Source organism: Euprymna scolopes, chromosome 9 (assembly GCF_053919585.1).
Source record: "Euprymna scolopes isolate OS-2025 chromosome 9, ASM5391958v1, whole genome shotgun sequence".
NCBI classification, from domain to species: Eukaryota; Metazoa; Mollusca; class Cephalopoda; order Sepiida; family Sepiolidae; genus Euprymna; species Euprymna scolopes.
In genome coordinates this window covers 83,958,430-83,985,730 of record NC_136490.1, presented here as the reverse complement: position 1 = coordinate 83,985,730, position 27,301 = coordinate 83,958,430, and the positions used below count along the sequence as shown (strand labels likewise).

Below are 27,301 nucleotides of genomic sequence, written 5' to 3'. Positions count from 1 at the left end.
TGAAATGTAATAAGTCCCCAGACGTACCTCTTCATCGTACAGTATATCGATACACTAAGGCTGACTGGGATAGCTTCCGTACATTTATATCTGATCTACCTCTGCATTCCATGTTTAAAAAGGATGTGTCCTCTATAGTATTAGACCTAACTGAATGGTTAATTGTAGGTATTGACCATTTCATACCCTCTAAAAAGTTTCAGCAAAAACCTAACAGCCAGCCATGGTTCTCTCCAGAATGTGCTGCTGCCATTGCGCACAGAAATCACTTTTTCCACTGCTTCAAACGTAATAGATGTATGGAAACTAAAGCCGTTTTCAGGACTGCCAGCAACCATTGTAAGAAAGTAATAAGGAACGCAAGAGAGTTATATGCTCAATCTGTTAAGTCCAAAGTAGCTGAGCAGCGGCTTGGTTCCCACCAGTTTTGGCAAATAGCAAACAGAATCCTGAACAGAAGCGTGTGCTCCATCCCAACTATTATCAATGGACCTGAGGTAATCTCGTCAGCATCAGACAAAGCCAAACTCTTTGTCAAGAACTTTGCAGCTAATTCTACCCTTTGCGACCAAGACCGCCAACCCCCAATATTTCCTCTTGTATCAGAAAACACGCTACGTGATATACGTATATCTGTACGTGATGTTGCCAAGCTAATCAAAAACCTTGATTCCAGTAAAGCAACTGGCCCTGATGGTATTCCAATTATAGTACTCAAAAAACTTCAACCTGAACTAGCGCCCATACTTACAAAACTGTTTAAACGTTGTCTTAAGGAGAATAGTTTCCCATCTCCCTGGAAAATCTCATCAGTATGCCCTGTATTTAAGAATTCAGGTGATCACTCATCCCCCTCTCAGTACAGGCCAATAAGTCTCCTGTGCGTCATGAGTAAGTTGCTAGAATCTGTATTAAATACAGAAGTAATCAAACATCTCAACAAAAATAACCTTCTTAGTGACACTCAATATGGTTTCCGTTCTGCTAGATCTACAGCAGATGTCCTTACAGTTATATCGCATAGGATTAGCAAATCTCTCGACGGTGGCAATCTTTCTAGGGCAATTGCTCTTGACATATCTAAAGCCTTTGATAGGGTATGGCATAAAGGTTTACTTCATAAGATCGCTAGCTATGGTATAGCTGGAAAAGTCTTCTCAATTATTAAATCATTTCTTTCTGATAGGTTCATAAGAGTAGTAGTTGAGGGGCAAAAATCAGAAGCTCACAGTATTAATGCCGGTGTCCCTCAGGGATCCATCCTGGGCCCAACTCTTTTCCTGATCTACATTAATGATCTTCCAAATCATATCCTTACATCATTTGTAGACATTTATGCTGACGACACTACCATTTATGGTACCACATCTAAGACAGTAAACGACCAAGTTCTCTCCGATTCTCTCTCCTCTGATCTTGAGCACGTAGTACAATGGGGAAAGGAGTGGCTGGTTACTTTTAATGCATCTAAAACCAAGCTTCTCTCTTTACATCATCAACATTCTAATCCACATTTGTCATCAATTGAAATGAATGGCTCTCGTCTTCAGGAGGCCTCAAGTTTTGACAAGCTTCTGGGCTTGACCATTACTCCTGATCTTAAATGGAACACGTATATCAAATCTGTTGCCAAGGCCGCTGGAAAAATGGTGGGATCTTTCTATCGATCCAGTAGATATCTCACTGCTGATGCTATTCTCTATCTATATAAGAGCCAGGTACGTCCAAGGATAGAATACTGTTGCCACATCTGGGCAGGAGCTGCTAGAAAGGACTTGGCCTGCCTTGATAGAGTTCAAAATAGACTTCGTAGCCTCGTAGGAGATGTCCTTTTCTCCTCCTTGCAACCTCTATCTCACAGAAGAGATGTTGCGAGTTTGTCTCTGATGTATCGTTATTTTCATGGAAAGTGTTCAACTGAGCTTCAATCTATGGTCCCCCCTCGCCAAACTTTCACAAGAAACACTCGTCTAGCTGTAAACACTATCAATAATTTCCCCCACTCTTTATCTGTCCCTAAACCTAAACGTAGATTCCATGAACAAAGCTTCTTTCTTAGAACTGCACGCCTGTGGAATTGTCTTCCGTTTTCCTGCTTTCCGGCTGACTACAATATGGTTTTGTTCAAGTCTAAAGTAAATAAGTTCTTGATGAGCCGTTCCATATAAGTTATTAAATTTACCAAATTTTCATTACTAATGATTACTATATTGACCAACTTCTACTGTACACTCTTTAACCCTTATCCTTGAGTGGCCTCTGTGCCTTGATAATGTGGTGATGCCTTTGTAAAAAAAAAAAAAAACACCCAAGATCATGTTGACTATTCTGAGGGAGCTTCTAGAAAGAATTGGGAGAGGAGACGGCACCGTGAGCTCGTACATTGATGACATTCTCGTAAATGCAACTCTGGTGACTGCAAAGGAGGTGGTGGTTCACTTCAAGAAGTTTTGGGTTGATTGCTAAGGAACTGGAAGAATTGGACTGGGGAGCAGAGTTGCAGCTAAAGCTGAAACAAAGCGAGTCAGGTGGCCTGGAATTTCAAAGGGGGAATAAGATCCCGAAAATGAAAAATGAGCTCAACAAAGAGATTTATTCCATATGCAGCTGATCGGGAATTACCCCGTTGCCAGCTCACTTAGACCAACATGCAGCTACATCAAGAGGCATGGCAAAGGATAGAAAACATAAGCTCAGAAGTTGCATTACTGAAATGTAATTATAAGTTTAATCTCGAAGGTTCTATCACAAGGAACCAAAAGCGCAAAAAACAAAACAAAAAAAAACTTCCACGGATTAATATGGGAGGAGAGACTATCGTCAAATTCTATTCTAAACTGGGAATGGGCAAAGTAGATATAAATAAGTCCCTTTTACCGTTTTTTTTTTGTTTTTTTTTAATGGAGAGTAGATAATGCAGTGGATGTGTTATCGGCAGCTCCAGTAACTCTCACTTCTCCTTTTTTGTCCCTCAATCCTCATTTCTAATGAGTGATGTTTCTGACAAAGGATGAAGAAAAAGCTCCTTCCCAGGTTGGTAGACTTTGTGAACAGTAGTCGGAGATGTCGGAAATTTTCTGTCTCTATGTCTATCCTTGCAGCCATGTCACAAGTAAGGGTGCTGGAGGTAAACGTTTTCATCTGGGCTGACGTTAACCGCCTGATAGTCAGGGACCCGAACCTTGGAATAACCACTAAGAAGGCTGTCCTATCAGCAGGTGCAAAGTACTGGGGCTGCTGTATTGCCATTTGGTGAATGGATTCTGGACCATGCAGTAGTATCTGGTGGGGCCTCTCGATGCCATACTAGTGGGTAATTGTTACAGCTTTACCTTATCATGTGCTACAAAAAAAAAAAAAAAAATTTTCCTGTCTTTCCTCTCTTACTTTCCCTCTCTGTTCTGCTCTAACCAAGTATACTGACCTGTTCCACAAACCCCAAAATCTTCAACATGAAATATCTCAAAAAAGAAAACACGAATAAACCTAGAACCCCATCCTCCTACGTAGACCCCTACTACCATATCTCCTTCTCCAACATCAGGGGTCTACGTTCTAACCTTCCAGAGGTTGAAACCCAATTACAGGAGAAGACGAAACCTGACATATTCTTTCTAAGTGAAACTGGAATAGGGCCGACCACCTCCCTAGATGAGTTCATAATTAAAGGATAACATCTCAATCAGACCCCCAAGATCGCCACGGGCATGGAATATGTGCCTACATTAAAGATGGCTTCCCATGTGGTAGGGATATCTCCAGAGAAGACCCTAATCTACCTTATATGTGCTTCCGGGTTGCACTTGCTTACACCACCGCATTTATATTTGCCCTCTATCGCCCCCACAACAGCGGAGTTACTGTCTTTAAGAGTATATCAGAAAAAATTGACCACATCCTGTCTGCTCATCCCTCGGCTAACATTCACATTTGCGGTGACTTCAATGTCCATAATGTGGAATGGCTGACCCACTCAAATAAGACTGATGATGAGGGGAGGTTCTGTCATGATTTTGCCATTGCCTATGACCTCACTCAGATTGTTCGCGAGCCCACCTGTGTTCCTGATAGTACCGGTCAGTTCACAAGCCTCCTAGACCCTTTTCTATCCACTTCCCCTGAGCTATGCTCATGTTCCGTTCTATCTCCTCTGGGATCCTCCGACCACTGCGTCGTATCAGTTAAGATAAAAATGAAATATAATAAATCTACAGATGTACCTCTCCACCGTACTGTATACCGATACTCTATGGCGGACTGGGATAGCTTCCGTACATTCATATCTGATCTCCCTCTCCATTCCATGTTTAAAAAGGATGTGTCCTCTATAGTATCAGATCTGACCGAATGGTTACTTGTAGGCATAGGCCAATTCATACCATCCAAAAAATTCCAACAAAAACCTAACATCCAGCCATGGTTCTCCCCTGAATGTGCTGCTGCCATCGCACACAGAAATCACTTTTTCCATAGCTACCAACGTAATAGATGCACTGAAACTAAAGCTGCTTTTGTTAAAGAGCATCTCTCTTCTCTCTCTCTCTGGCTCTTTCATACTCTTTCTATTTTCTCTCTCTGTGACTCTATTAGATAGTAGATCGAGAGAGAGAGAGGGAGAGGGTGGGAGGAGGTCAGAGAGATATTTTTGTAGTTAATCCACGTTGCAGGAAGTGACGTTTCATCTAACTGGATGTCATGTGATGCTACGTGGCAAGGTTGGTGAAACGTTGAGTCTCTCAGAAAATGCCGAGCCGGGCAGAAGTCTAAAATGGTTCTCTCCTAAGTAAGGGGGGAGATGCGCGCCCCAGACGTGGGACGTGGTAGGTACCCACAGTGGAGACCATCGATGGCGGCATCTGCAGATCATGCCTGGGAGAATAAAAGGTTGAAAACCCAACATCTGTCTTCATCTTGTGTATTCCGGCGAAAACAGCAAGAGAGCTCCACCCAGATGAAGACTCTCCCAGAGCAACGGAACCAGGTATGAACTTCTTTAATTGAAACACATAAATACACAACAAGCGTCCTAACCACTAGACAAACGGTTTAAGGGATCTTGGGTCCCATTCTCTCGTCTCTTAACACTCGTAATATCTCTCTCTCTCATCGTCGTAAACTTCTTCTCTTCATTAGTAAAATGGACACGTCATCACCAGGGTACCAGTATCCCTCAAGTAAAGTGTCCAAGTCAAATCCTCTTCTTCTCCCTCCCTTATGTAACACTTTCAGAACTGCCTGTAACCATTGTAAAAGAGTAATAAAAAATGCAAGAGGACTATATGCGCAATCCGTTGAGTCCAAAGTAGCTGAGCAGTGGCTTGTTTCCCACCAGTTCTGGCAAATAGCAAATAGGATCTTGAACAGAAACATGCGCTCTATCCCAACCATTATCAATGGACCAGAGGTCATCTTGACAGCATCCGACAAGGCCAAACTATTTGCCAAAAACTTTGCGGCAAATTCTACCCTGTGTGACGAAGGCCATCAACTCCCCATATTCCCTCCTATAACAGACAACACGCTATGCAACATACAAATATCTGTGCGTGAGGTCGCCAAGCTAATCAAGAACCTTGACTCCAGTAAAGCAACTGGTCCCGACGGTATTCCAATTATAGTGTTAAAAAAATTACAACCAGAACTTGCCCCCATACTTTCCAAACTATTTAAGCGTTGCCTTAAGGAGAAGTGCTTTCTAACACCCTGGAAAACCTCATTGCAGTATGTCCTGTATTTAAGAATTCAGGTGATAAGTCATCCCCCTCTCAGTACAGACCAATAAGTCTCCTGTGTATCATGAGTAAATTGCTGGAATCCACAATAAATAGAGAAGTAGTCAACCACCTCAGCAGAAATAACCTTCTTAGCGACACGCAATATGGTTTCCGCTCTGCTAGATCTACAGCAGATGTGCTAACGGTTATATCTCATAGGATTAGTGAATCTCTCGACAATGGCTTCATTTCTAGGGCAATTGCTCTCGACATATCAAAGGCCTTCAGGATCAGACACTTTGGGGGGTCCAATTCCTTCTCTGGATAGGGAACTAGCCATCCATTTTTTATCCAAGTCTGTAGTTCCTTATCGTATTCTCCATGAGCTCCAGGGGGAATTTTATATTCCGGAACCCTATTGTACAACTTCCCAGGTGGCTGCCCGTCTCACCATTTCCAGGAAACTGCCCAAGACCTTGTACGCTGGTCGAATTCTGCATGAAAGTCAGGCTGTTCCAGTTTCATGGATGAACCCAGAGCAAGGCAGGCGTTAGAGAAATGTGCTCTACCCTCATCATCAATACGGACACCACCCAATTCTTTGATAAAGTCCATTCCTAACAGAAAGTTATAACCAAGATGGTCCCCGCTCACAACCAGGGCTTGTATGGTTATTGTAGGCCCATCACCGACACGTGTACGAATGACACTAACTCCACAAGAGGCTCGCGTGCCCCCGCCGACTGTCAGTCCTGGAATTCTCTTGTCCTATGCGTCACAGCATGCCTTGTGCAAGAGAGTCTGTGTGCACCCTGTGTTTACGAGCGCAAAGCGTTCACACCTGTTCACACACACTCTCACTGTGGGTAGCGGCCTATTTGTCAATGATCTTGGGAGAATACTGGCGCTATAATTTACTCCCCTTGTCTGTTTCCCGGACAACTCCTTGCTACGTGACCTAGCTTGTTGCACCAGTAGCAATGCACGTGTCTTGGCGTTTCCTGAGCAGACGTGTCCTTTACACTGCTTCGGCTTCGGCAGTCCCTAGAAAAGTGGTTTGGCCCGCCACATTTATAACATCTTACGTCATCTTCTAACGGAGTAGATGCTTCCGCAGCTGCTAGCACCGGCTTCACATCTTTTTCTTTTAAAATATTGCGGGCTCTAGCCAACCATTCTTGAAGCCCAATCTCGCTGAGCCTTGATGATGCTCGTAGCAGTCGGTTGGTGTCATCCGGGAGTCCTGTAAGAAACGCACAACTTAATATGCGTTCAGTCACTCCACCAAATGGCGCAGCTAATCTCTTTAAATCCGTCGTCTCATCCAACTCAAGCCGCCGTTCGGTGAACTACCTCCAGGCAATAAAAGAGTCCGTAGCAAAGGCCGTGTATAGTGCCTTCTTAATCTCCTCCAGAGTTGGTTCATCCCCGAGCTGTTGATAAATGGAGTATGCCCCCTTGGTCAGCCTCAATGCAATGACAAGCGTGGGATCCTTTATTTTGCAAAGCCGGCAGACAAGCTCAGCTTTTTCCCACCGCTCAACTACCAGCGGAGGAGCCGTCGAACTCTTGTATCAATTTCAGATCAAACTTGTCCATTGCAAAAAAATAGCTTGTGGTCGATCAACACTACAAAACATCACGGCCGCCATGATGGACTCTTTCTTTCTTTCTTGATGCGCGCGACTCACAGGACAGAGAGACATGAGGACGTTTGTTAGGTAAGCCATTTTCCCCACAAGAACCATTAATTAGTGGTAAATAGTAAAATTGTATATCTAAAAATTCATATTGAAAAATTTCATACTAGAATTATCCACACGCATAAAGTAAAATTCAGTTGTAAGTGACAATCTTCTAGAGGTTGAAGAGTCAATCCTCGGTGTTGATGATATTAAGTATACAATTAATACTTAAGACTTTTACCCGATCATGGCTGATGGAACGAGAGCATGCTATTCCCATGGATTAAATAAATGAAATTCCATGTAGATTTCTGAGTTTGACAGAAAGAAAATGATAATATCGCAAAGACTCACCAGGCAATTCTTTCTTAATAAAAAATCCACTTTCAGCAAAAGCTGTATGAGCAGCAAGAGAATTCATGTCTGAAGTAAAATTAGTAACTTGATTCGGAGGGACAGCGGCTAAAGTAGAGGATCGCGTTACGGCCAATTTAAGAATCTTTAAGGCTTCTTTCCAGTGGGTTCCCTGAAACATAAAAGAATTAAACTGTGAAGTGGAATGAAAAATAACCCAAAATCAAATCTTTTAAATTCTTAATGTAAACTTTTAATAATAAACACATTCAAATTTGAAGGATTCAACTTAATCCTGTTTCTTAATTAAATAAGCTTAAGGATTTTAACATTTATTTGTGTATGATGTTTGAAAAGATTTTAACATTTATTTGTGTATGATGTTTGAAAAGATTTTAACATTTATTTGTGTATGATGTTTGAAAAGATTTTAACATTTATTTGTGTATGATGTTTGAAAAGATTTTAACATTTATTTGTGTATGATGTTTGAAAAGATTTTAACATTTATTTGCGTATGATGTTTGAAAAGATTTTAACATTTATTTGTGTATGATGTTTGAAAAGATTTTAACATTTATTTGTATATGATGTTTGAAAAGATTTTAACATTTATTTGTATATGATGTTTGAAAAGATTTTAACATTTATTTGTGTATGATGTTTGAAAAGATTTTAACATTTATTTGTGTATGATGTTTGAAAGTCTTGAACTAAATTAAATAAATTACATTTTTGATGACGAGTAAAACAAAAAAGTTAAGCAACTTAAGATAGAAAATTAGAATTGAACATGAGGCTATTCTAATTAAAAATTGTTTCCATTCAGATTTTAGTTGTTTCAGTAAAGATAACAACAAAAATAAAGATAAAGATTACAACAAAATTTAATAAATCCTCTCCATCTTACTGTATATTGCGACTCTATGGCTGTTTGGGATAACTTCCGAACATTTATATCAGATATATCTCTGAGTTACAGTTTGAAAAAAAATGTGCCCTCTATTGTATCTGACCTAACAGAATGGTTGTCAGCATACCCTCCAAGAAATTCCAGCAAAAGCCTAATAGCTAACCACTGCACAGAAACCACTATTTCTATTGCTTTCAACAAAATAGATGTTATGAAACTAAAGCCACATTTAGGACTGATAGCAACCACTATAAAGGAGTAATAAAGAATGTGAGAGATTGGTATGCTTTAATGTGCATTAAAGCAGTTGTGCATTGGCTTAGTTCTCACCAGTTTTGGCAAATAACAAACATGGTCGTAAACAAACTCTATCCCAACCACCATGAATAGATCTTAAATAATTTCATCAGCATCTGAAAAAGCAAAACTCTTTGCCATGAATTATGCATCAAATTCTACCCATTTCGACCATGGCCACCTACCTACCATATTTCCTTCTGTGTCTGAAAATATGCTATGTGACACACAAATATCTGTGTTTGATGTTGCTAAGCTTATCAAAGATCTCCATTCCAGTAAAGCGACCCTGACGGCATTCAATCATAGTGGTTCAAAAATTTCAACAAAAACTAGCTCCCATACTTACAAAGTTATTCAAACATTGCCTTAAGGAGAAATGCTTCCCAACACCCTAGAAAACCTTCATCAGTCTGCCCCATATTTAAAAATTCTGGAAATCAGTACAAACCAATCAGTCTCCTGTGCTTCATGAGTAAGCTGCTAGAAAGTGTGATAAATAAAGAAGTGATCAACCACCTCAGCAGAAATAATCTACACAGTGACATGCAATATGGTTTTCATTCTGCTTGGTCTACAGCTGATGTGCTAACTGTAATAGCACACATGATTGAATGAGTGAATCTCTCAACAAGGGCTTTGTTTCTAATGCAATAACTCTAGAAATATCCAAGGCTTTTGATAGGTTATGGCATATAGGTCTACTTTACAAGATTTCCAGGATGGGAATAGCTGGAATTCTCCTCTCAAGTATTAAATTCTTTCTTTTCGATAGAGTAGCCATCGATGGGAAGAAATCAGCTCATAGTATTAACCCTAACCATCAATGTTCCACCATGAGCTCAACTCTCTTCTTGATCTTCATCAACGATCCTCAGAATCACATTTTTAGATCATTGATAGACATTTATGCAGATGATACCACAATCTATAGCAACACTTCAAAGGCTAACAATGACCAAGATCTTTCTGATTCTCTCTCTTCTGATCTTGAGCATGTGATGCAATGGGGAAAAAGGTGGCTGGTTAATTTTAATGCATCTAAAATCAAGCGTCTCTCTTTTCATCATAATTGTTCTGACCACCATCTGGTCCCAATTTAAATGAATGGCTTTCGTAATGAGGAAGATCCATGTCTTGATAAGTTTCTGGGACAGACCATCATTCCTGATCTGAAATGGAACACATACATGAAAACTGTTACTAAGTTCATTGGAAAAATGGTTGGTATCTCACTGCCAATGCAATCCCTTATCTATATAAGAGACAAATTTGTCCTAGGATGGAGTATTGTCTCCACATCTGAGCAGGAGCTGCTTGGTGCATCCTATCCTGCTTTGATAGAGTTCAAAACCAGCTTTGAAACCTAGTAGGTGATGGCCTCAAGTGGCGTTTGAACCTTGATAAGTGGTTACTACCTTGTAAATAAAAAAAAAAAAAATACATAACCTTTTCCAGCACATATTGCTGAAAAAAAGCTGATACTTTTTACAAACTATCTCTCTTTTTTTCTCTGTAAGTTATAGTTTTCTTTTAGAGAGATATAACTCTTTTTCTCTCTGTGTGATTTATATAATGTATATATATATATATATATATATATATATATATATATATATATATATATATATATATATATATATATATCCACACCAGGTGTGTGTGTGTCATGCAAACACCCTACTTATCAGCTCACCATTAATATAATATATGTAATTGTCTTTAATATTATGTGAATTGCATGTTGATTTTCTTCATGCAAATGGGAAACAGGGTTTCCTTCTTTAGGAAATAAATGAAACAAAAAGAAGATTATAACAATCATTTCAATCAAGTCAGAATAAACTTACATAAGTCAGTTTGGTGACAGGAGAGAAAAGCTGCTCGTTTATTTTGGTTCTTGATGTACTTTGAAAGTCCACATAATGAATGATGCAGTGCAAGATTTGTAAGACAGCTGGCTGGTATTTTGTTGGTCCTTTCTCCAAAACCTACAAAAACAAAAACAGAAGCAAAAATAGGTTGCCATTTTAAAATTACTATAAGCAATCTGATTTAATTGAAGATATTAATTACACGTACACATTATTAAATTAAAACAAGTGAAGCATGCATGGTCCCCCGTGAATGCACAGTGAATGAGGCATAATAAAAAAGTTCAGCATTTGCTCCTCCCTATTTAGCCCCCAAAGTCTGCAGGGAATGTCAAATCCTGGTGAAAATGAACAAATGATGCAGTTTTAGGTCTTAACATATGTAAATTTGAGTTCTGCCCCATGCAAAAAAAGAAATGACTAAGTTCATCATTCCACCACCCACCACCCCACCTCCATTTAGCCTCAAAATTCCCCAGGCCTTAACATATTTAAATTTCAGTTCAGCACCATGCAAAACTGCTAAATAGACATACACAGAAATTTTTGGACACATATGGTAAAATAGTCCTAAAAATGGAATGTTTTTATTAGCCCTAAAAGAGCCCCTAGGGCACACCCAAGAGTTATCGCGAAGTATAGACAAACAAAATTATATAGAAATCAGTTAGTTACAACTTTTCAGAAAGTTTTATAAAAATCCAAGGTATCAATTTTTTTAAAAAAGCACAAAAGTGTCAATTTTAGCCATTTTAACCTGAAAGGTACCCCCTAGTGGGGGCAACTGGAGTTTTCTCAGAAAATCTGTTCTCTTACTTTTTTACTCATATGTTTAATGTTTGTGAAAATTTTTTTTTAAATTCCAAGAAAAGTGCGGACAGACGAATTGATGAACGGCCAAACAGACGGACAAGGGTGAATTTACAGGTCCACCCTCCTTTTGTCAAGGGACCAAAAACTACACTATTGTAAGTGACCAGTACTGAAAAGGACCACAATAATTGTTTCATGATGTAAAAAAATCAAATTTTCTTTTAATTACTTATAAGTATTCAACTTTATGTTATGGATAAATTTCAACATCTATAATTTTCAATTATTTTAAACATTTTTCAAGTTTTTATTCATGAATCTATTTATTTGCAAATAATATTTCTTCCTTTTAGGTTTCAACATGTAAACTTCAAAAACATTTTCCTAAAGATAAGTTAGAAAATATTACAACTAAGAAGATATGGTTTCATGTACAAAAATCAATATAAAAATTCATTAAATTATATAACACAATGGAAAAATAATGTAATGATCATTCAATAATTTATGTACACAAATCTAAAATATTAGAACAATATTAATATTTTTTATATATTTCCAATCTACATATGTAGAATATTTATGTAAAAAAGACAATATATGAATTTAATAAGATACTAAATACACAATTTGTGCTAAGAGTTTTCCAATTTCCACTTAAATATAATTCCATTAATATCTATCTTTCATTCACCGCAATGTTTCTTTACAAAATCGTTTATGTTTTTAGGTCACTTTTCAATAAATATTTTAGAATTATCATATTTAGATTCTATTATGAATAATAATATTATACTATAGATATTAAATGTTGTTTATAAATCTATTGTTTTTAAATATCTAGCTTAAATTAAGTTTAAAAATCAGTTGCTGATTTTACTATTTATATTGCAATGAAAAGAAATGCTTCACAACACCCTGGAAACCTTCATTAGAAACTCATAGTATTAACACTGGCATCCCTCAATATTCCATCCTGGGCTCAACTCTCTCCCTGATCTTCATCAATGATTCTCCAAAATTATATTCTTAGATTATTTATAGATATTTATGAAGACAACATTACATTCTATGGCAACACTTCAAAGGCCAGCAATGGCCAAGATCTTTCTGATTTTCTCTCTTCTGATCTTGAGCATGTGGTGCAATGGGGAAAAAGATGACTGGTTAATTTTAATGCACCTAAAACCAAATTCCTTTCCTTTCATTATAATCGCTCTGACTCTGATCAGGCTCTAATTGAAATGAATGACTTTCATACTTTTATCTTGAGGAAGCTCTATGTCTTGACATGCTTCTGGGACTGACCCTCACTCCTGATTTGAAATGGAATACATGTTACCAAAATGGATGGAAAAATGATTAGATCATTGTACTGCTCCAGTAGGTATCTCACTACCAATGCAATCCTCTATCTGTGTAAGAGTCAGGTATGTCCTAAAATGGAATACTGTTGTCACATATGGGCAGGAGCTGCTCAGTGCACCCTATCCTGTCTTGATAGAGTTCAAAACCAGCTTCAAAACCTAGTAGATGATGCCCTTTTCTCCCCCCTGCAACCTCTTTCCCACAGAAGAGTCGTTGCGAGCATGTCTCTGCTCTATTGTTATTTTCATTGAAAATGTACAAATGAACTCCAATCATTGAGAGCATTACCAAGGCTGCTGCCAAGAAAATGGGCTCTCTCTACTGTGCTAGAAAATTACTTACATCTGAATGTAAATACCCCTGACAAACCCGACAAGCAGCAAAGTCCCACCCCTACACAGTAGATATCCCTAGATGTAAGAAAGCCTTCTACTCTAATAGTTTCTTCGCTAGAACTGCTAGACTTTGGATGGATGGATGTATGGATGGATGGGTTATTTAATCAGCATATCAACCTTTGTGGGTCATTTAATGCTGGGTTTTTTTCTATCAACCCCTTCTGGGCCATTCAATGCTGAATCTAGTCATTTTGGGGATAGTATTTGGTGTTGTATCCAGTTATTTTATAGGAGACTTTTATTCTTGAAGCTCTTTGTATTTTCAATCGTTAGTTTGTAGCTTTTGGTTTGGTTGTTTTATAGTGGATTTTATCATTTTTGTTCTCTGTCTTGCAGGATGCTTTTGCAGAATATAAGGTTTTTGCGGGTTATATTTTTTGGAAGAGTCCTATTTCTTTAATGTAAGATAAGATTTTTCTGGTGTTGTTCTCTTTGAAGATTATTTGAAGATCTATTTCTTTATAGTGTGTTGCAATATTTTGGTTCTATAATGGGGTATGATCCCACACAGTCGGACGATTCTATTTATAAACGATGCTGCTAAGAACTGACGAATCAAATTAATTCACGATCTGCTACCAACCAATCAGAAACCAGAATTGCTTCATAAATATTAAACCTTTTCTGGAGCAATTTCACATGTTCTTTTCCCGAGTTTTGACACGGTAAGAATATTTTGTTCTGTGGAACTGTCTACTACAAACAAGTCACCTCCCAGGACTTGTGTGTAACAGCGAACCATCTGAAACTGTTCTGAAACTCAAAATGGCTTACACTTCTAGAGGTTATGGGCCCAGCATGCGTCTTTATTTCGATGGATCCGAATCAAAATTCGAATTGTGGCAAGTTAAATTTCTGGGATATCTACGAATCCAAAAGCTACACAAAGTACTACAAACACAACCTGAAAACAGAAACGACCCCGACTTCATTGAAAAGAATGCAACTGTCTTTGCGGAATTAATACAGTGTTTAGATGACCGAAGTCTATCACTGGTAATGAGAGAAGCCCTGGACGATGGCTGCAAAGCATTAAACATATTGAGAGAGCATTATTTATCGAAAGGAAAACCCAAAATTATTTCTTTATACACTGAAATGTCCTCTCTAAAACGAATGGAAGCCGAAACTATTACTGATTATATTATAAGAGCCGAGACAACTGCAAATTCTTTAAAAATGTCTGGTGAAGTTATAAGTGACAATCTGTTAATTTCCATGGTCTTTAAGGGATTACCGAGTGATTTCAAGCCATTTACCACCGTGATAACCCAGAAAGAAAAACCCACGACTTTTAGCCAATTCAAGGTAGCACTCAGAAGTTACGAAGAAACTGAAAAAATGATCACAGAAAAAAAACGAATCCACAAATATCATGAAATTTAAAAATACACACATAAAAACACCAAAATCGAATTATACCCATGCCAGGAATAAAAAACGCAACTTTGCCAAAAGCAGGTTTTTTCCTAAGAAAAGTACAAAAATTATTTGCTATAATTGTGGACGACCTAATCACAAGAGTTTCCAATGTAGATACAGGACTCAAAATGGCGACTACATTAAAAATGTAGAGAGCTCTGTTAGCGAACATACATTTTTATTTTCGTGTACATTTGATGCTTCAACAAACAATAATAATTTTCTTGTCAATTGTGGGCCCACGGCACATGTGATTACAAAGGAGTCTGATTTTATCAATTTTGATCCCAACTTTAAGCCACAAAATCATTTTGTAGAACTAGCTGACGGGAGTCGAGTCAATGATATCGTTTTGAAAAGAGGCAATGCGAAAATCTCGCTAAAGAACAATAAAGGTGAACTGCGTTTCTGTATTCTAGAAAACGCTCTTCTAATCCCAAAATTTAAACAAAATATATTTTCTGTACAAGCTGCCACAAAACAAGGTGCAAATATAAACTTTAGCCCCAATAAATCAAAACTGGTATAACCGAATGGAACTGTATTCGGCATTAAAGAAAATGGAAGACTATATTATTTAAATAGCGTAGTCCCATCAAAAACCACCTGCCATGATCTACAGACATGGCATAAAATTCTTGGACACTGCAATATTCCTGATATCAAAAAGTTGCCGACTGTAGTTGATGGAATGCGAATACAAACATCAAAAACCTTCAAATGTGACGTCTGTACGCAAGGGAAAATGATAAACTATCAAAACAAGATACCAGACAAAAAGGCCCCCCAAAAAATCCTATCAATGGTGCATTGTGACTTGAACGGTCCCGTAGAACAGATGGCCAGAGAACATTATAGATATGTGTTGAATTTCGTAGATGACCATTCAGGTTTAATAATGGTTTACTTTTTAAAGAACAAATCGGATACCCTGCTAGCAACTAAGAAATATCTAGCCGACATGGCCACCTACGGTGAAATCAAGTGTATTCGCTCTGACAACGGTACGGAATTCACCAATAAAGACTTTGAACTTTTACTAATTAACCATCATATCAGGCATGAAACATCAGCTCCTAGATCGCCACACCAAAGCGGGACTGCTGAACGTGCGTGGCGGACACTTTTTGAAATGGTCAGATGCCTACTCATTGAATCAAAACTCCCTAAAAACCTCTGGATGTATGCACTTATGGTGGCAGCCTATGTATGCAACAGGTGCTTTAACAAAACACTATCTAAAACTCCATATGAATCTTTCTGCGGTAAAAAAAAACAAATTTAAGCAGAATGCATATATTTGGTTCAACTTGCTTCACATATATAGAGAAAAAGAGTAAATTGAATATTAAAGCCGACAGAGGTATATTTCTTGGATACGATAAAAACAGTCCAGCCAATTTAATATTTTTTCCCGAAAAAAGTAAAATAAAAAGAATCCGGTGTGTAAAATTCACAGACACGTTTAATTTTAGACGAAAACCCGTCATATGAAGAGGATGAAATTATATTACCTCAAATAATTAGAACAAACGAAAACAATAAAAATGACGGAGACGAGAGTGTCCATGATGATGATGATGATGATGATGATAAAGTCTAAAGATATCCCAAAAGAAATAGAAGACGACCCGATTTTTTTGTGGTCGACAATATAAAGGATTATCAAATCGACTATTGCTATTCAATGGAAAATGTGCCCAAAAGCTTCAGCGAAGCAATTAATTCAGAACATTGTGATGAATGGAAAATTGCCATGAAAAAAGAAATAGATGCCTTAACCGAAAATGATACCTATACGGTAGTGCCTCTCCAAAGAGATAAACAGATGGGTCTTTACAAAAAAGAGTACAGCATCAGGCGTAGAACAGTACAAAGCAAGATTTGTTGCTAAGGGGTGCTCTCAGATTTACGGTAAAGAATACTTTTCTACGTTTTCACCGACCACAAACCTAATGACAATCAGAATTTTACTGCAAGTCGCATCACAATATGACCTAAACATCCATCAAATGGACGAAAAAGATGCTTATTTGAATGCCCCAATAGACTGTGAAATTTATATTACCCCTTCAGAGGGATTTATAATGAAAAATAAAAATAGCGTGTGGCGACTTAACAAGTCATTATATGGTCTAAAGCAGAGTGCTCAGTGTTGGAACACAGTATTCCATGATTATATTATTAAACAACAATTTAGACAATGCGCTGTAGACCCCTGTTTATATACCCAACACAAAGACGATAAACTACTGATTTTGGTTTTGTGGGTCGATGATATTTTAATCGCATCAAATTGTGACATAATGTTAACTGATGTTAAAAACAAATTAAGTAAAAGATTCAAAATGACCGATCTTGGCAAAATATCCTGGTTTCTGGGGATAGAATTTACTCAAAGCAAAGGACTTGTTACGATGACTCAATCGAGATACATCGACAAAATACTATTAAAATTTGGAATGGGAGAGTGCAAGAAACGCTCTACACCGGTCGAAAATGATATTAATAAAAATATACACACAGAATCTGAAATAATAAATGCCACACAATATCACGAAATTATAGGTAGTCTTATATATTTAATGACTGCAACCAGGCCCGACATATGCTATACAGTAACAAAACTGTCACAAAAATTATCACGACCGACAATGAAGGATTTAAACAGAGCTAAACAAGTCCTACGTTATTTAAAAGGAACTAAAGAACAAAAGTTAGTATTTAGAAAATCAAGAAATCCCCTACAATTAGAAGGTTTTTCGGATTCAGACTGGGCAAACGACGAAGATCGCAAGAGTGTATCTGGATATTGTTTCAGACTCTCAGAAAATGGGCTTATTATTTCGTGGAAATCTAAAAAGCAACAGATTGTATCTCTCTCTACGTGTGAAGCAGAACTTATCGCGATCACACACACAACCCAGGAAGCACTCTACCTTAAAAATATCCTGAAGACTATTTTAGAGCCAGAATTGATTACAAGCCCCGTAGTAATTAATTGTGATAATCAAGCCAGTATAGTCTTAGCACAGAACACGATACTCAACCAAATATCTAAGCATATAGATATAAAATACCATTTCATAAAAAACGAGATAAAAAAGGAATCCATTATTTTGAATTACATATCATCAGAACAAAATATCACTGATGTATTCACGAAACCGGCGACAAGGATAAAGCTACAACGTTTTTTCTCAAAACTTGTTGGTGAATTCGCCTGAATAATTTTTTTTTTCTTTCACTGCCCTGTATGCATATAGATTTCTATATATTAAAAATACAGACCAGCGAAGTTCCACTTATGAGAAGGCTCTTACTTTTTTGCATGAATATCAGTGGAAAACCCTAGGGGTAATGCTTAGAGTATATAGATTTCTATATATCAAAAAAAAAAAAGTCCTGGACAAAGACGTTAAACTGTATCCATTTTATTTGTATTAACACTTTAACCTACTAATGCATAACTAATACATTTGCTTAAAAAAAAAAAAAAATCTTTGTAATTTTCCTTTTTGACATTTGAACACAATTAAAAATGGCGTCTTTTTAAATGCTAAAATTCTAAGATCCAAATGATTTCTAATTTTTATTATGTCTAAGTGAATATAAAAATATTTTTTGCCCTGTTAATGGGGTATGATCCCACACAGTCGGACGATTCTATTTATAAACGATGCTGCTAAGAACTGACGAATCAAATTAATTCACGATCTGCTACCAACCAATCAGAAACCAGAATTGCTTCATAAATATTAAACCTTTTCTGGAGCAATTTCACATGTTCTTTTCCCGGGTTTCAACACGGTAAGAATATTTTGTTCTGTGGAACTGTCTACTACAAACAAGTCACCTCCCAGGACTTGTGTGTAACAGCGAACCATCTGAAACTGTTCTGAAACTCAAAATGGCTTACACTTCTAGATAGTGTTTTTTCCTAATTTGTGAAAGATCTGTGCATTCAGTTAGTAAATGTTTTACAGTAAGTGGTACTTGACAGGGAATGCATTGGGGTTGAGTTTCTCCTTTTAGGAGGTAGGGAATGGGTTAAGTGTGTGTGACCTATTCTAAGTCTTGTTAAAATGACATTTTGTTTTCTGTTTGTTTTTTGATAATCCTACCTCCTCTCTTCAAGTGTGGGTTTTATATTGTATAATTTGTTATTTGTATTCCATTGACTTTGCCATTTCCCAAGTATATGGCTGTTGATCAGGGGTCTAATATCCATGTATGGGATCCTGTATCCATCAAGGTTCAACTTCATTGCTTCCTTAGCCATAGCATCGGCTCTTTCATTGCCCCTGATTCCCATGTGGCTAGGGATCCAGGTGAATATTATTTTCTTTTGGTCAGTAATGAGATTTATTTTGTTTAGGAGTTTGATAATTGTGGGGTTCTCTTGTTTCTATTTTTTAGAGCTGTTAAAACGGATAAGGAGTCAGAGAATATAATGAATTTTTCTGAGTTTTCTTCAGCAATGATATCCAGTGCTAAATCTATGGCTCTGGTTTCAGCACTAAATATAGAGGCTTCATTCGGAAGTCGTTTGCTAATTTTTGTATTGTTGTAGGTAGCTGCACATCCAACTCTATCGTTATCCTTCGAGCCATCTGTGTATATGTATGTATAGTCAGAGTAGCATAGCTTGAGATTTTCAAGTTCTTCTTGAAATATGGCAGGATTTGTTTTTGATTTTTTATTTTCATTTAAGTTCAGCATTACATCTGGTTGTCTCATAGTCCATGGTGGGTTTTCGGATATTACAGAATGGTGGATATTTGTTATTGGAATTTGAGATTCTTCTATACTCGTTTCCATTCGAAGTCCGAAGGTTTTTATGGCTTTTTCTTTTCTGTTAAATACTTTTCTATATTTGGGGTCAAAGGTACATTGATAAGCGCGGTTTATTGGGCAAGACTTTAGTTTCAGGTAGTATTGTAAGCTAAGTTTTTCCTGTCTGAGCTTTAGGGGTGCTTCGTGGGCTTCTGCATATAGGCTTTCTTTAGGGGATGTTCTATATGTTCCCAAGATTAGTCTTAGTCCTTCATGGTGAATGGGGTCAAGGATATTTATGTAGGAAGGCCTTGCTGACCCATAAATGAAACAGCCATAGTCCAGTTTCAAACGAATTAGAGTCCTGTATAGTTTTACGAGCGTTTGTTGGTCTGCTCCCCAGTCTGTGTTAGCGACAACTCTTAATAATTGTAGTGCTTTGTGGCATTTCTGCTTTAAATATCTCAGATGGGGAATAAAATTCAATTTTTTGTCAAAAATGATCCCTAGGTATTTATATTGATCAGTAATAATTTTTTTGTCATCGAGTTTGAGGGTTGGATCGTTGTGCATTTTTTTAATATTACAGAAATGCATACACTTCGTTTTAGACTCGGAAAATTTAAGACCATTTTCTGTGGCCCACCAGTTTATTTTGTTTAGGTTCAGCTGCAACTGTCGCTCTATTGTTTGGACATTTTTTGATCTATAACAGATTAAGAAGTCATCGACATATAGGGAGCAGTCGGTTTCAGGACTTGGGCGTTTTGTAATATCGACATATAGGGAGCAGTCGGTTTCAGGACTTGGGCGTTTGGTAATATAATCTTTATATTAAATAAAGTGACTGATAGTATGCTTTTTTGTGGGACCCCTTCCTCCTGGTTTTCGAGGTCAGAAAGGGTGGATCCCACACGGACCCAAAAGTCCCTGTCAGATAAAACATCTTTTATTAGTTTGGGTAGTCTTCCCTTTAGACCTAGATTGTGCAGGTCTTTCATAATGCCATATCTCCATGTTGTCTCGTAGGCTTTTTCCAAATCAAAGAAGATGGTCGTTATGTGTTCTTTTTTTATGTACCCCTCTCTAATGAAAGTTTCCAGATGTACCAGGTTGTCAATGGTGCTTCTTTTATTTCTAAATCCACTTTGGAGGTCTGTTATCAGGCCATTTGCTTCGAGGTACCAGGTTAATCTTTTGTTTAACATTCTTTCGAATGTTTTGCATACGCAACTTGTCAATGCTATGGGTCAGTAGCTTGTGGGATCAGACTTAACTTTATCAGGTTTGGGGATGGGGATCACTGTTGCTCGTTTCCATATGTCAGGGAGTTCACCCCTGATCCAAATGTCATTGAAGATGTTTTGGAGGTAGATTAAGGATTTTTGAGGTAGTTGTTTCAACAACTCGTAGTGGATCTCATCTGGCCCTGTTGCAGTGTTGTGTGAACTGTTTATGGCGTCGGTTAATTCAGATAGGGTGAAAGGTTTGTTGTAGTCTTCTACATGTTCTGAGTTGAAGTTTAGTTTGTTTCTTTCAGCATCTAGTTTGACTTTTTTGAATTGTGGTTTAGAGGAGTTTTTTGAGAAGGTTTTTGCGAGTACATTTGCTATATCTTTTTTGCTGGTTATTTTTGTATTATCTTTTGACAGGTGTTTTAGCGGTGTTGGTTGATTTTTACCAGCAATCTTTCTAACCATATTCCAGATTTGTTTTGCTTTGGTGTTAGAGTTCAGTTTGCTGATATAGACTCTCCATGACATTCTTTTGGCCTCCTTAATTGTTCTACGGGCTTTTGCTCGGTTTTGTTTGAACTGGTCTAGATTGTGAGTAGTGGGACGACTTAAATTTTCGCAGTGCAGCTTTACGTAATCTTACCGCCTTTTGGCAATCTTCATTAAACCAAGGTCTTTTATATTTTTTGGATTTGGAGCCTTTGGGTATACATTCCCCAGCTATTGACATCAACGTATCAGTGAAGTGTTCCATAGAGTTCTCCGGTTCATCTTTGTCTATTAGTTTTGCATTGCATTGGGTTTTATATTCCTCCCTTTTTGCTTTATTTAGCTTCCATCTGGGGCGGTTATCTTCAATCGGGATTGAGTTTTCAAGTATGATGGGAAAGTGATCGCTAACACATGAGTCATCATACACTTGCCAGCTGTAGTCCATTAATGTGGCTGGGTCGCATAGCGACAAATCAATGGCTGAGTATGTACCTGAGGCAGGGTGGAGATATGTATTGGAGTTTTGGTTCATGAGGGACAGATTGTTATTGTTGATGATATTTTCTAGTTTTTTACCTTTTATGTCTGTTTTATTGCTTCCCCATATGATGTTGTGGCTGTTGAAGTCTCCAAGTAGGATGTATGGTTTAGGAAGTTGTTCTATTATTTTGTTGACTTCGGCTTCATTTATGGGGTCATGTGATGAGATATACATGGAGCAAATGTTGATAGTTTTATGTAAAGTGGTTTTCACAGCAATTGCTTGTAATGTGGTGTCTAGAGTTATTTCGCTCTGAGGGATGTTTCTAACTAGAATCGATACACCCCCCGGAGGCCCTCTGTCCAGTATTGTGTATAAAGTTGTATTGGGTGTAGTTTTTTATAGTGATGTTATCGTGTGTCTTTAGGAAGGTTTCCTGGAGGCAGATGATAGCAGGTCGTAGTTTAGATATCAACAGTAGCAAGTCGTTTATGTTTGCCTTAAGTCCTCGGCAGTTCCATTGAATGATAGTTTGAGTTTTTTTTATTGTGGTCTGTCATTTTATTTGTCTGGAGGTGTTTTGTCTTCTACTTCCATCTCCTCCAGTGTTCCTATTTTGTTTCCTCCTCTTGAGGTTGATTGGGATCTAGATCTTGGTTTGTTTGTTTTTTCTTTAGTTTTCGTTTTATAAGGTGATGGTGTTGTTTCATTTGATTTGTTTATAAGGGTTGTTTTCATTTGGTGAGTTTTTTCTTTTTCTTTGTTTGATTTAATTTGAGTTTTTTGATTTGTTGGTTCTGTTTTTTTGTTGTACTCTCTTTTGTAGACTGATTATTTCCAGAGTTCAGGATTAGTGTTTTAATTTCTTTCATTAGGTCTTTCATCTCTTTTATCAATTGAGATAGTTCTTCAGTTTTTATGTCTGGATGATTTTTTGTATAGCTTTGACAACTTTGATTTGTGTGTATTTTAGCATTCTTGGTTACTTCTGAGTATCTTGTGTTCATAATTTTCCTGGCTTCCGGGAAGGTTATATTTTTTGTGTACTTTATTGTTGTTATTTCTTTTTCTTTTAGCCATGTTTTGCATTCTTTGAAGTCAGCTGAATGGTTTTCCTTACAGTTTGAGCATTTGGGGTCTTTTTTGCAGTCACTATGTTTTGAGTTTTCACCACATCTTATACATATTGGTGATTTGGTGCATTTGGATTGGTGATGTCCAAATTGTTGACAATTGTAGCACCTTAGAGGGTTTGGGATGTATTTTTCAACGTTCACTTTTAGGTATCCGATTTTAATCTCACTTGGGGTTTTGTGGAGTCAAAGGAGAGTATATATGTATTTGTTAATATAGTTTCTGCATTTCGTTTTATTCTTATTCTTTTTACATCTGTAACACTTTGGGATGCTAGATTAGATAAAATTTCCTCAGTCGAGCAATTTGATAGTTCGCTGCATCTAATGACTCCTTTTGAGGAGTTTAGGTATGGGTGGGGATATGTTTTAATTTTGATATTGTTAAAGGTTTGCCATTTGAGAATTTCTTTAGCTTGTGTTTTTGTTTCAATTCGATAAGTATAGCGTTATTTTGTAGTCTTTTTATCATTTTGGGTTTTATTTTTTGAGAGAAAATTTTTTCCATTGTAAAAGGTGAAATTTTATTTATTTCATTTTTTTCAAGTGTTTCCATTACTAAAAATATTGTGTTTTCATTGATTAAGCAATTCTGTTCGTCCTCTGAACTTGAGATGTCGGAAACATCAGAAAAGTTTCTTTTTTGGGGGGTTTGGGGGTAAAAAAAGCCATAATCAAAATAAGATTGTTTTTTCATCATCTTTGCTCCCCACCCACGGAGCCCTATATGGGAAGCGCCTGGGGGGAAACCCATTCGCCCAGGCTCAACAAGGATACAAAGGTGATATACTCGATTTATGTGATATCATTTATGAGCACCTGTTTTCCTTTCATGTTACTTTGGGATACGAAGTAATTTAAAGGGTTTGCAGCCATGTCATAGATATTTCACTTCGTCGATTGACCCTTAGCTTTCCACCATATATTAGGGAGTAGATGTTATTTGTGGGGAAGGGATAGGCATATTGTGTTGATGATAGGTTTATGGAGTGGGCGATATATGGTGGGGATTGACGTGACCAGCCGATTGGTTGGATCGGGCCCCTCCGACCGCCCGTCTAGCCCAGTAAGGGCCAAAGTGGTGTGTTGGGAAGTGGGGGTACTAAATCCTGACCTCCAAATCTCTCAACCACCAGGATCCCATCCTAAGGGTATTACGAGTCGCTACCTACGGCCAACAGGTAGCCCCATTGAGAGACTTCTACTCTCTGCAGGGGGGTAGTCGGCATATTCTGATGCCCTGCCGACATGGTCCAGTGGAATCTGATCAAATTTTGAAGAATAATTTTTTAATAGAATGTATTTATTATTATTTATTTATTTTATTTTTGGTTTGTTTTTTTGATCTATAACAGATTAAGAAGTCATCGACATATAGGGAGCAGTCGGTTTCAGGACTTGGGCGTTTGGTAATATAATCTTTATATTAAATAAAGTGACTGATAGTATGCTTTTTTGTGGGACCCCTTCCTCCTGGTTTTCGAGGTCAGAAAGGGTGGATCCCACACGGACCCAAAAGTCCCTGTCAGATAAAACATCTTTTATTAGTTTGGGTAGTCTTCCCTTTAGACCTAGATTGTGCAGGTCTTTCATAATGCCATATCTCCATGTTGTCTCGTAGGCTTTTTCCAAATCAAAGAAGATGGTCGTTATGTGTTCTTTTTTTATGTACCCCTCTCTAATGAAAGTTTCCAGATGTACCAGGTTGTCAATGGTGCTTCTTTTATTTCTAAATCCACTTTGGAGGTCTGTTATCAGGCCATTTGCTTCGAGGTACCAGGTTAATCTTTTGTTTAACATTCTTTCGAATGTTTTGCATACGCAACTTGTCAATGCTATGGGTCAGTAGCTTGTGGGATCAGACTTAACTTTATCAGGTTTGGGGATGGGGATCACTGTTGCTCGTTTCCATATGTCAGGGAGTTCACCCCTGATCCAAATGTCATTGAAGATGTTTTGGAGGTAGATTAAGGATTTTTGAGGTAGTTGTTTCAACAACTCGTAGTGGATCTCATCTGGCCCTGTTGCAGTGTTGTGTGAACTGTTTATGGCGTCGGTTAATTCAGATAGGGTGAAAGGTTTGTTGTAGTCTTCTACATGTTCTGAGTTGAAGTTTAGTTTGTTTCTTTCAGCATCTAGTTTGACTTTTTTGAATTGTGGTTTAGAGGAGTTTTTTGAGAAGGTTTTTGCGAGTACATTTGCTATATCTTTTTTGCTGGTTATTTTTGTATTATCTTTTGACAGGTGTTTTAGCGGTGTTGGTTGATTTTTACCAGCAATCTTTCTAACCATATTCCAGATTTGTTTTGCTTTGGTGTTAGAGTTCAGTTTGCTGATATAGACTCTCCATGACATTCTTTTGGCCTCCTTAATTGTTCTACGGGCTTTTGCTCGGTTTTGTTTGAACTGGTCTAGATTGTGAGTAGTGGGACGACTTAAATTTTCGCAGTGCAGCTTTACGTAATCTTACCGCCTTTTGGCAATCTTCATTAAACCAAGGTCTTTTATATTTTTTGGATTTGGAGCCTTTGGGTATACATTCCCCAGCTATTGACATCAACGTATCAGTGAAGTGTTCCATAGAGTTCTCCGGTTCATCTTTGTCTATTAGTTTTGCATTGCATTGGGGTTTATATTCCTCCCTTTTTGCTTTATTTAGCTTCCATCTGGGGCGGTTATCTTCAATCGGGATTGAGTTTTCAAGTATGATGGGAAAGTGATCGCTAACACATGAGTCATCATACACTTGCCAGCTGTAGTCCATTAATGTGGCTGGGTCGCATAGCGACAAATCAATGGCTGAGTATGTACCTGAGGCAGGGTGGAGATATGTATTGGAGTTTTGGTTCATGAGGGACAGATTGTTATTGTTGATATTTTCTAGTTTTTTACCTTTTATGTCTGTTTTATTGCTTCCACATATGATGTTGTGGCTGTTGAAGTCTCCTAGTAGGATGTATGGTTTAGGAAGTTGTTCTATTATTTTGTTGACTTCGGCTTCATTTATGGGGTCATGTGGTGGGATATACATGGAGCAAATGTTGATAGTTTTATGTAAAGTGGTTTTCACAGCAATTGCTTGTAATGTGGTGTCTAGGGTTATTTCGCTCTGAGGGATGTTTCTAACTAGAATCGATACACCCCCGGAGGCCCTCTGTCCAGTATTGTGTATAAAGTTGTATTGGGTGTAGTTTTTTATAGTGATGTTATCGTGTGTCTTTAGGAAGGTTTCCTGGAGGCAGATGATAGCAGGTCGTAGTTTAGATATCAACAGTAGCAAGTCGTTTATGTTTGCCTTAAGTCCTCGGCAGTTCCATTGAATGATAGTTTGAGTTTTTTTTATTGTGTTCTGTCATTTTATTTGTCTGGGGGTGTTTTGTCTTCTACTTCCATCTCCTCCAGTGTTCCTATTATGTTTCCTCCTCTTGAGGTTGATTGGGATCTAGATCTTGGTTTGTTTGTTTTTTCTTTAGTTTTCGTTTTATTAGGTGATGGTGTTGTTTCATTTGATTTGTTTATAAGGGTTGTTTTCATTTGGTGAGTTTTTTCTTTTTCTTTGTTTGATTTAATTTGAGTTTTTTGATTTGTTGGTTCTGTTTTTTTGTTGTACTCTCTTTTGTAGACTGATTATTTCCTGAGTTCAGGATTAGTGTTTTAATTTCTTTCATTAGGTCTTTCATCTCTTTTATCAATTGAGATAGTTCTTCAGTTTTTATTTCTGGATGATTTTTTGTATAGCTTTGACAACTTTGATTTGTGTGTATTTTAGCATTCTTGGTTACTTCTGAGTATCTTGCATTCATAATTTTCCTGGCTTCCGGGAAGGTTATATTTTTTGTGTACTTTATTGTTGTTATTTCTTTTAGCCATGTTTTGCATCCTTTGAAGTCAGCTGAATGGTTTTCCTTACAGTTTGAGCATTTGGGGTCTTTTTTGCAGTCACTATGTTTTGAGTTTTCACCACATCTTATACATATTGGTGATTTAGTGCATTTGGATTGGTGATGTCCAAATTGTTGACAATTGTAGCACCTTAGAGGGTTTGGGATGTATTTTTCAATGTTCACTTTTAGGTATCCGATTTTAATCTCACTTGGGGTTTTGTGGAGTCAAAGGAGAGTATATATGTATTTGTCAATATAGTTTCTGCATTTCGTTTTATTCTTATTCTTTTTACATCTGTAACACTTTGGGATGCTAGATTAGATAAAATTTCCTCAGTCAAGCAATTTGATAGTTCGCTGCATCTAATGACTCCTTTTGAGGAGTTTAGGTATGGGTGGGGATAAGTTTTAATTTTGATATTGTTAAAGGTTTGCCATTTGAGAATTTCTTTAGCTTGTGTT

At 37.5% G+C, this 27,301-nt stretch overlaps 1 protein-coding gene across 2 annotated transcripts in view; it reads right to left on the bottom strand.

Moving 5' to 3' along the window:
- Window positions 1-27,301, bottom strand: part of LOC145284737 (protein furry-like) — an 881,988-nt gene that overhangs the window by 229,033 nt on the left and 625,654 nt on the right. For both annotated transcript variants that reach the window (XM_080133679.1, XM_080133680.1), the window contains exons 47-48: window positions 10,814-10,954; window positions 7,754-7,925 (exon numbers count right to left, since the gene is read on the bottom strand). In XM_080133679.1, coding sequence (XP_079989805.1) covers window positions 7,754-7,925; window positions 10,814-10,954 — 313 coding nt within the window. The remainder of the gene's footprint in view (window positions 1-7,753; window positions 7,926-10,813; window positions 10,955-27,301) is intronic.